Here is a 10999-nt window from a genome sequence, read left to right on the forward strand (position 1 = left end):
GGTCCCACGGACCACTCCCTACTCAGAAAAAATGAAAGAAACATTTTCATTTTTTAGGGTCGAGCTCTGGCCTCTGTTGTAATCTCTCTATGGGGTTTTAACCACGCCCATGTCATGCCTGACAATTTCATTGGTTTGTGGACTTGCCATTTAAAATTAGCTTGATTTTATTAGTGAAAGGCATGCATACGTTATGCCTTTTCCGGTGTCTAGCCCTCCTCGAGTGCACTGGCCTACTACTCAAAACATGCAAGTCTGTATGTTTTCAGCATGATTTCTGGACTATTTTTTCTTTTTATTTCCTACACAGCGCGATCTCGCTGGGTTTTATACAGCACGATTGCGCTCGTTTAAAAAAAAAATATTTTTGGGTGAATTCCCCTGTCCCCTTCCACACCCCCACCACCCTCCCATTGAGATTTGCAGCGGCCACCGCTGCTCATATGCATTGTCACGTGTCCTCTAGTTTACAACGCTAATAGCTCTAACTCGAGCATACACGACACCCATTGTATTGCAAAAGCTTGTTTCTATTTTTGCTTGTGGGCGCTGGTCTTTGGAGGAGGAACTTTATGGAAAATCCAGTAACTCTGAAAAGATGAGTTTTGGTTGTTTTTTTAAAGTTGTTTTGAAATCTAACTTCCAAGGTATGGTAATTGTATTGTATAGCGCTTTGACTAAAAGTGCATGGTCCGGAAGCGCAAGATCCGTGACTTTGTCGACATTAGGGCCCTTATTTATACTTTTTTAGTGCCGCATTTGCGTCGTTTTCTGACACAAAATCGGCGCAAACTTACAAAATAAAACCCCACAGAGAGATTACAACAGAGGCCAGAGCTCCACCCTAAAATTGTATTTTGTAAGTTTGCCCCGATTTTGCGTCAGAATACGACGCAAATGTGGCACTAAAAAAGTATAAATATGGTAGAAGTACTAGAAAAATAATGCCCGTAGTACTTTAAAAAGTCTTGGAGTTATGGCTTATGTTTATATTAAAAAGACATAGCTAAAATGAAAATGTACATAGTGAATGGATGAAAACTAGTGTTAAAAAGCAATAGGACAGGCTTTAACGTATTATCGTGTAAGCACCGAGGACGTGTGAGTTGTTATTATTGGGATTATTATTGTTAATGATAATAGCTTTCACTAAAGTGCTTCGAGGCTGTACGAATGCGGTAGCCCCTCAAAATGAAGCATTATTGCAGAATAGCAAGATGTCGTTCCGCCCCGGTAAAAGATTATCAGGTTCAAAAGCTGAGTCCGAAATTAAAATCAAAATGATTTGTTGGGCAAACTGCAGAAAGCAGCTTGTATAACCTAATATGGGGCATCACCTCTGCAAAAATAAGGATTTCACAAAAACATAAAATTGCCGAATATTTTCACAAATTTTAGGGATGCAGGGAACACAAAGTCTGAGCTTTCAGTGCACTGAATGCTTTTCCAAGTTAATACCGCCAAACTTAATATGGTGTAGGGATCAAGGGGGTCATTCTGACCCTGGCGGCCGGTGGCCGCCAGGGCCACCGACCACGGGAGCACCGCCAACAGGCTGGCGGTGCTCCCACGAGCATTCTGACCGCGGCGGTTCAGCCGCGGTCAGAAGCGGCAAGTCGGCGGGCTCCCGCCGACTTACCGCTGCTCGGGGGAATCCTTCATGGCTCTGACAGCCCCTACCGCCATCCTGTTCATGGCGGGAAACCCGCCATGAACAGGATGGCGGTAGGGGGTGCCGCGGGGCCCCTGGGGGCCCCTGCCGTGCCCATGCCAATGGCATGGGCACGGCAGGGGCCCCCGTAAGAGGGCCCCGCAAAGTATTTCAGTGTCTGCCTTGCAGACACTGAAATACGCGACGGGTGCAACTGCACCCGTCGCACCCCTGCAACTACGCCGGCTCAATTCTGAGCCGGCGTCCTCGTTGCAGGGGCATTTCCTCTGGGCCGGCGGGCGCTCTTTCGGAGAGCGCCCGCCGGCCCAGAGGAAATGTTTAAATGGCCGCCGCGGTCTTTTGACCGCGGTGCGGTCATTTCACGGCGGTACCTTGGCGGACGGCCTCCGCCGTCCGCCAAGGTTAGAATCACCCCCCAAGTCTATAGCAAGAACTAACTGGATTTGCTTTGGGTAAGCAACTCTCTTCAGGTGTAGCTGTCTTTCGTGCAACACATGCAGTGGCATTAGGATCAGGGGTTTGAGTGGCCCAATGCACCACAGCTACTGTCGTTTAATACCCAAACAGATATAGGACGCGTTCATTGCTTGTACTAAGCTTCGAGTCCACCTGCTGGACCACTGCTCAAAACTGCCACAAGGAAGAAGCATTGCAAATGATTTTGGCATTGAATGGACACAATGAGCCCTTTCAGAAGGTTTTTTTTTAAAGAAAAGATTTATTTAAAATGAAAAAATATGCTTACTTGCAGCAGCATTTATCTCACTCCACAGGAAACATTCTTGCTAAAAAAAACACCATGATAAAAATGTCCAAGACTTCAGGACTGGTACTTCAGAAGCCAATCCGTTTTTAGGTCGAGCGCGCAAGAACCCTGACCTGTTGTAATCTATCTTTGGGCTTTTAACCACGCCCACCGCATGCCCATCACTATCACTCGTTCATGGGATTGCCTTTCAAAAATTATTTGCTTTCATTGGTAAATGCTTTATGTTTGTCCCTCTTTGGGGCAGATTTATTACCCCCTTGGACATCAACCCTGTTACATGGATAATTGCACGATTGCCGATACGTTTGACTGCAAGTGAACTTCTTTTTTATTTTATGTTTCTCCTTGGAGCTCATGGCGGCTGTGGTGCTTTGAATCGGCTTGCTTACGTGAACTGTTTTACTTTTAATTTTCAATTTACGTGGAAAGAAAAGTCCAGTTAGGAATTTAGGGCCAGATGAAGGTACGTTACAAATTGCGACTTGCAATTTGCGAGTTATAGCGACTCACAAATTACAACTCGCAATTCGCGATGCTGAAAGGTGTCTCAGACACCTTCTGCGACTCGCTATGGGGTCGCAAAGACCCACCTCATAAATATTTATGAGGTGGGTCGCAGTTTGCGACCCCATAGCGAGTCTAGGCACTCACGGGGATGGTGGCCTGCTGGAGCCAGCAGACCACCATGTCTGTGACTGCTTTTAAATAAAGCAGTTTTTTTTTTTCTCTTTGCAGCCCGTTTTCCTTAAAGGAAAACGAGCTGCAAATAGAAAAAATAGCGAAACCTTTTTGTTTCGGTTTTTTTCAGAGTAGGCAGTGGTCCATAGGACCACTGCCTGCTCTGAAAAAATATTTTTGTGAGCATTCAAAAAGGGGAAGGGGTCCCATGTGGACCCCTTCCCGTTTGCGAATGAGTTACCATCCACTTCAAGTGGATGGTAACTGTGAGTTGATTTACGACCGCTTTCGTGGTCACAAATCAACTCTACATCGCGGTGCGAGTCGCAAATAGGAAGGGAACGCCTCTTCCTATTTGCGAGTCGGAATCACATTTTGCGAGTCGGTACCGACTCGCAAAATGTGATTCTGCATCGCGTGAGGCCTTTTGCGCCTCGCAAACGGCGTTTTTCACCGTTTGCGAGGTGCAAAACGCTACCTACATCTGGCCCTTACAACCCTAATAGCTCTAACTCGAGCAAACGTGGGACCCATTACATTGCAAATGCTTGTTTTTAAATGCATCCCGTTTTCCTGTGAGGAAACGGGCTGTATTAGAAAAAAAAATCCTGCTTTATTTAAAAAGCAGTCACAGACATGGTGGTCTGCTGTCCCGAGTGAGCCATCATTGCTGTGATTGCGACCTACCACATATTGATGAGGTAGGTCATTTGCGACCCCATTGGGAATCGCAAACAGTGCACTTTACACTGTTGTACATTTTGTTTTGCCACTCGCAATTTGCGATTTCCAAAAGGATCACAAATTGTGCGTCACAATACAAAATGTCATACATCTGGCCCTATATTCTTTAGAGACCATTAGATATTGTAACTGACCGCATGGATACAGATGCCAATGATCTCCTTGTCTTCTTACCCTGATGACCCACCTGTTAGGATTGGTGGAGGTTTACTAAGTGCATCAGAAATGGCTTGTTTAACCAAGGAACATGTACTACTGTGTGAAGATGCCAATGTGTGGGTAGTGACAAATGTATACCTGGTCCTCCCACCTTTCCTGAAACTTTGAATGGGCCCATTCGCCTCAGTTTCCACTCCCCATTTTTCAATGTCTCTAGCCCTCAGTACCGTATGTTAGGTGGTTTGCCTGTTCTTTGCCTTAAAACCAGCATGTCCTGTTAGTGGAAAACTCCTAAATTCGTTTTACACTACTATGAGGCCTGCCCCTTTCATAGACTAGCATTAGGGCTACCCTCATATACTGTTTAAGTGGTAGATTCTGATCAGAAAGGGGTAAATAGGTCATATTTAGTATGGTCAGAATGGTAATAGAAAATCCTGCTTATTGGTGAGGTTGAGTTTTATATTACTATTTTCGAAATGCCACTTTTAGAAAGTGAGCATTACTCTACACTTAAATCCATCTGTGCCTTACAGCCTGTCTCCAATCAACCTCTGGGCTGGGCTGGTTGGCAGCTCCCTTGTGCATTCTATCCAGACAACCACAAACACAGGACACTCAGTCACAACTGCACTCATATGCATACTGAATGGGGCTTCCTGGGTGGCGGGCCTTACACATTTCAAAGGACAGTGGCCTGCCCTCACACAATGGACTGGTAAACCCCCTACTGGGACCCTGGCAGACAGACCTGTACTGAAAAGGGGATTTGTGCACTTCAAAGCCACTCTTTGAAGTCTCCTCTACTTCAAAGGCATTTTGGGGTATATAAACTGGGTCCCTGACCCCACAAATGCAGACACTTCTCTACCTGAACCTGCAACCTGTCAAGAGGAACTGCCTGGCTGCCCAAAGGACTCACCTGGACTGCTTTGTTGTGAAAGACTGCTGCCATGCTGTTGCCCTGCTGCCTATTTGGTCTCTGACTTTGCTGAGAAGTGCTCTCCAAGGGCTTGGATTGAGCTTGCCTTCTGTTTTCTGAAGTCTCAGGGCCAAAAAGACTTCATCTCTTCAAGAAAATTTCTTGTGCACTGAAAATCGACGCACAGCCTGCCGGAAATGACTCACAGCCTGCCTTGCGACAAGAAAATCTCTGCACAGCTGAACCGTACGATGCAACCCAACTTTCTGAGTGAAGATCGACGCATCCTCCCTGGGCATCAAAAGATCCCTGCATCGCAATGAGGAACCAAGACTGTGCACCAGAAATCGACACAAAGCCCCTTGCACAGTGGAAAGAAACGAACCATTGTCTGTGCCGTGTCGGAAAATCTGACGCACACCCTATTTTTTCACGCATCTCCTCTGCGGTCTTCGTGTGTGATAATTTTGATGCAAACCAGATACTTACTGCACGCAAGAGACAACTGTTGATTTCTAAGTTTTAAGACTCTTTTTAATCCTGCAAAAGTGATATTTCAACTTGTGCTTATTGATCCTTTATTGTTTTGACCTTAATTTAACAAGATAAATATCATATATTTTCCAAACCTGTGTGGTGTATTTTTTGTGGTGTTTTCACTATGTTATTGCATGATTTATTGCACAAATATTTTACACACTGCCTTCTAATTTAAGCCTGACTGCTCAGTGCCAAGCTACCACAGGGTGGGCACAGGGTAATTTGGATTGTGTGTGACTTACCCTGACTAGGATTGTGGTCCCTACTTGGACAAGGGTGTATACCTATGCCAACTAGAGACCTCATTTCTAACAGAGAGTTTGTTTTTAATTAGTAAAGCCCTGTGGCAAGGACAGTCCTAACACCATAATGTCATCTAGTGAAGGCTGAACTGATAAATGCCTCGCTCAGTCACTGAGATTCTCCATTCCCTGAAGCTTCAGGGCTATATTAAAACCATTGCAGGTAGCTGCCAGTTTGAACTACTATAAATAGCCACAAGTGGGCAGCAGATTACATCAAATAACTACAGCATGGTCACTGTTGCTAATTGAAAGGAATCACCCAGATGAAGAAATATGGAACTGGAGTTGTGAATCCCAGAATAGGAAGCATTCACTATATACGATCTGGCACATAGGCATGTTCTGATCTAGCAGATTCCATCTATTGCAACAGACACTGACAAGTCAGGGTCCAAAGATGACCAAGTGCCCTGATGGCAACTAATGGCTTAAAACCTGTTATTGTAACCAACTGACTGTTGCGCAAAACACACACATTTCCTGACAAAAATAAACACAAGCTGAGGCAAAGTCCATGGGGTTCTCTTTTGTGTAACAAAACCACACAGAGAAATGCAGCATATGGGTACCCATGCACACAAAGAGAATTTACGCAAAACACCTGCAGGTGCCCATTTTCAAAAACTCTACCAGACTAAAGGAACTCATGCCCACCTACATACAGGTGTCAGTTACCACAGACCAAGGGGCATATTTAAGAGCCCCTAGCGCCTCTGTTCGCCACATTAGTGTCATTTTTTTTTTTTTACGCTAATGTGGCCAAACGAGGCCAAAATCGGCGTGCCAGATTTACAAAGTGGCGCAATGCATAGATTGCACCACCTTGTAAACCTTTGCGCTACATTATGTTTGCGCTAGGCATAATGTATGCAAAGTGGGTGTTCCCCCGTTAGGAGGGCTGAAAAAATGGCCTCTTTGCATCATTTTTTTGGCACTTTTAATGCCTGCTCAGAGCAGGCGTTAAAAGGAGGCTCCCATTGGTTTTAATGGGCCTCTGGGTGCTTTGCATGATTAGCGTCAGAATTTTTTACGCTAATCCTGCAAAGCGCCGAACTGGCGTCAAAAATTCTGATTCTAATTCCCTAACTACTGCCATTGTGTGCCATGTATTAAATAAGGCGCACACATGGTGGCATGAGGGGGACAATAAAGGGCACAAGAAAAGTGGCCCTGCACTAGGTGCAGTGCCAATTTTCATAAATAAGCTCTAAAGAGTTCTACACAATACGATGCACAAAGACACTAGGGGATGTGTACTTAGGGCCAGATTTACAAGAAACTGGCGCATGAGTACTGATGCTCCAGTTTGCTTGCGTTGCTCCTGCCCCTCCTAACTACACCATGTGTGCGCCAAATGTATAATACAGCGCACCGTGGCAGTCGTTAGGCCAACAACGTCAGAATTTTTTATGCTATTGTGGAGTTTTGCTCCACTAGCGTCAAACATTTTGACACTGGTGGAGCAAAGCGCAAGGAAGTCCGTAGGTTAATATGGGTGCGTCATTGTGTCGCCTGCTCTGAGCAGGCGTTAAAAATGATACAAAAAATGTTGCAATGAAATCTTGTAGATTTCAGTGCGCCGTTTTTGCGGGCCTCCTAATTCCAGGACGCCCACCTTGCATGCATTATGCCTGACACCGGCATAATGTGGCACAAGGGGTCACAAAGCGGCGCAATGCATGCATTGTGCCATTTTGTAAATATAGGGGGGGGGTGTAAATTGGCTCCTTGAGCCACATTAGCATGAAAAGAAATGACGCTGGTGTGATGCGGGGAGGCGCTAGGGCCTTATAAGGGACCAAAGAGAGATTTGCCCTGGTGGGGCATTAGCGATGCATCTGTTACGTGCATTTCTTATGTGAAATTGCATCATTATGCCACTTTGAATAAGTACGCTCTATTCGCTTACAGCATTACTGTGAATTTCGCACATCCCTACTTTTAAACAGCAGCATTTAGCATGCTTGGATTTGTAAACCAATACTTACTAATCAATGATGTCACCCATGACATAGACCACTTGGCAGAATGTACGTGCACAGAAAAATACAATAAATAAAAACAAGGATGTGAAATCTAAAACACTTTTCTAAGGGACCTTTGAAACAAGAATCATTATCACTTTAAAACGGATTTAGGATTGTGCCAACTCCGGATCCCAGTCCTAGGCTGCCTCACTGCCGGTAGTAATTGATACCTGACGACTGTTTACCAAGGCAGCGCCTCTGAAGAGTGTGTAATGTGTTGTGTTTCAGTGCTTTCTAAGGAAAAGCACTGGCTAGACACTACACATTATTCCTGGATGCCTCATTGAGTCGTGGGCTTGTGCTCCACACCAATTCTCTGAATAAACCTTGGACTGCTCGCTACCATGATAGCCAAGTGCTAAGGGGGGTACTTGTGCCCAGTTCTGGCCTCGCTAGTAGGTTAAAGCCCTAGAACACCAGTGGTGAAAGCTCTGAGTATTTCCAGGAGTCCAGTAACCCTGTGCACCCTGGTGCTCCTGAGAAAGTCCCCACATTCGCTCTCCTTTCCTGGGCTTATTTGATGTATATTTATAGTTGGTGAGACGGTTTCACTGGTGCGGTGTGCAGCGCCAGCACAGTGAAACCAGCCCTGGGGGGCATGGGAGAAGCTGATACGGGAGGGCACTGGCAGGAGCTGGCCCGGAGGGTGCGGTGCTGACACTGGTGGAGTGGACGAGAACCAGGCCCTGGTCTGGTGGCCATTATTTGGAACTTCCACTCAAAGGCACAGTGACACGCCTGGAGGACAGTGGGAGGAGTTACACTGGTGGGTTGGGCGGGTACCTGGCACTCCCGCGCCACTTTGTGAGCATTGTGATGGACTGGCACTGCCAGGAACTGCGAGAATGACGCACAATGGGCAGTGTGCGGGGCTGGCGCTAGGAGGCAGTGTGAGGCGGTGGCAGGGAGTATGACAAGGACGCACTGGTGGGCAGTGTAAGCAGCGGGCACCGGCAAGCGGTGTGAGAAGTTGGCACTGGCAAGCAGTTGGAAGAGCTGGCATCGACAGGTAGTGTGAGGTGCTGGCACTGGTGGATAGTAGGAAACGTTGGTAGATTAAGAATCTAGAGTGTAAGGTGCTGGGAATGGTGGGCAGTGTGAGCTGGTCACACTAGAAAGTTGCGCCAGACCCTCCCTCTCGTGGCCAGTGAGGGGGGCCAGCACTGGTGGTTGTGTAAACACATGACACAGATGTGGAGGGTTTTACTTCTCTCAGTACGACACCAGAAATGCCCTCAAGAGCCTAGATGCGATTAATCCCATCCCTAGTGTGCATTATGTAAGTAAACCCCCTCACTCTTGGACGAGCAGTGTATGATAGTGCTTGAAATGGAAACATTAAAGTGCAGGTTCTCTGTGCCTGCTTGTTTCCGAGAAGTGCCGGTACTCTTATAGTATTACGTTTTTCTTGAGATGTGCGGTATTCTCCCTCTCAAAATAAAAAAGTGCCAGTACTCAGTGCCGGACAGTACCGGCCCATTTAAAGCACTGATGATGTTTGTACAGGACCTCTGAGGTACTCCCCGAGTCTCACTTCTCTTCTGTGACAAAATCCGGAGCTCTCAGAAACAACGGGGCTCTCCCTTGAAAGCTGCAAACTCACAAATACCCAGTCCCCCTTAAAAAAAAAAAGAGAGAAAACACTCACGCTGGAGCCGGGCGGGCGAGGTTCACTAGGGCGCAGATCCATGCCAGCTGCACGAGGAGCCCCATGGCAGCGGGGGTTTGAGGGTTCACCTTCCCGGTGGCGCTCTGTTCTCTCAGGGGTGCTGTGATCTGGGCTCCTGCATCCTTCAGAATGATCCGAAAGTGGGATCAGCGGGAGGGGAAGCCGAGGGAGGCTGGGCACGGGCTGTTTACACTTGTAAACATTAACCGCTCCGGGATTTTCCCCATTGACACATTCCTGGCGTCCGACCTGAAAAGCCCATTTTTTAAATTTTTTTTTTGCTGCTGACCGATTTCCCAGAATTTATATATTTTTTTCGCTGCTGACCGTTTTCCCAGAATTAAGATATTTACAAGGCCTGCCCAGAGCGCAGACCCCCGGGCCGATGCCATTCTGAGACATCCCGGCCCTCCTCCGAAGAAGCAGATGCCAGGATTACGGCATTGGGTGCTTCAGGTGCTGCTCCAGTGCAAATGGGGGTCACGACAGGGTCATCGGGCACTGTACATGCGACTCTCCCATGCATGAGCTGTGGTGTGGGGCTGTTGGTCAGGGGCCCTGCTCAGGAGTCAACAATGAGTCACCAGACACCACCCAGACAATTCAACCATTGCTTGGGGGTGCAGCATGTGCTGCACCTGTCAGCTGGAGGTTACCAGCGGCTCTCCTATGGTCTCAGCTGCTGTGCAAGTGAGGGTCACCCCTGGTTTATCAGATCCAACGCAGGTGGCTCACCCAAGGTCTCGGCTGCTGTACAAGTGACGGTCACCCATGGCTCATCAGATCCAACAAAGATGGCTCTCTCATGGTCTCCGCTGCTGTGCAAGTGAGGGTCACCCATGGCTCTTCAGACCCAACACAGACTGCTCTCCCATGGTCTCAGCTGCTGTGCAAGTGAGGGTCACTCATGGCTCATCAGATCCAATGCAGGTTGCTCACCCATGGTCTCAGCTGCTGTGCAAGTGAGAGTCACCCATGGCAGTCAGACCCAACACAGACTGCTCTCCCATGGTCTCAGCTGCTGTGCAAGTGAGGGTCACTCATGTCTCATCAGATCCAACACAGGTGGTTCTCCCATGGTCTCAGCTGCTGTGCAAGTGAGGGTCACCCATGGCTCATTCGATCCAATTCAGGTTGCTCACACATGGTCTCAGCTGCTGTGCAAGTGAGGGTCACCAATGGCTCATCAGACCCAACACAAACTGCTCTCCTGTGGTCTCAGCTGCTGTGCAAGTGAGGGTCACTCATGTCTCATCAGATCCAACACAGGTGGTTCTCCCATGGTCTCAGCTGCTGTGCAATGATGGTCACCCATGGCTCATCAGACCCATCACAGATGGCTCTCCTATCGTCTCAACTGCTGTGCTATTGAGAGTCAGTGGTGGTCCAGTAAAGGAGGTTCTCCCATCGGCCCAGGTGCAACCTGTGCAGCACCTGTTCAGTAAGGGGCCAGTCACCGGTGGGTCACCAGATTAGTAACTGGTTACTCTCAACACAGGTCTCATGTTTACAGA

At 47.5% G+C, this 10999-nt stretch overlaps 1 protein-coding gene across 1 annotated transcript in view; it reads right to left on the bottom strand.

The window, feature by feature from the left end:
• LOC138299178 (complement C4-B-like) overlaps positions 1-9610 on the bottom strand; it is a 541079-nt gene extending 531469 nt beyond the window's left edge. Inside the window, exon 1 of the mRNA XM_069237273.1 lies at positions 9465-9610. Coding sequence (XP_069093374.1) covers positions 9465-9529 — 65 coding nt within the window. The 5' untranslated portion in view covers positions 9530-9610. The remainder of the gene's footprint in view (positions 1-9464) is intronic.
• Between the last annotated feature and the right edge of the window lie 1389 nt (positions 9611-10999).

Source organism: Pleurodeles waltl, chromosome 6, assembly GCF_031143425.1.
Source record: "Pleurodeles waltl isolate 20211129_DDA chromosome 6, aPleWal1.hap1.20221129, whole genome shotgun sequence".
NCBI lineage: Eukaryota > Metazoa > Chordata > Amphibia > Caudata > Salamandridae > Pleurodeles > Pleurodeles waltl.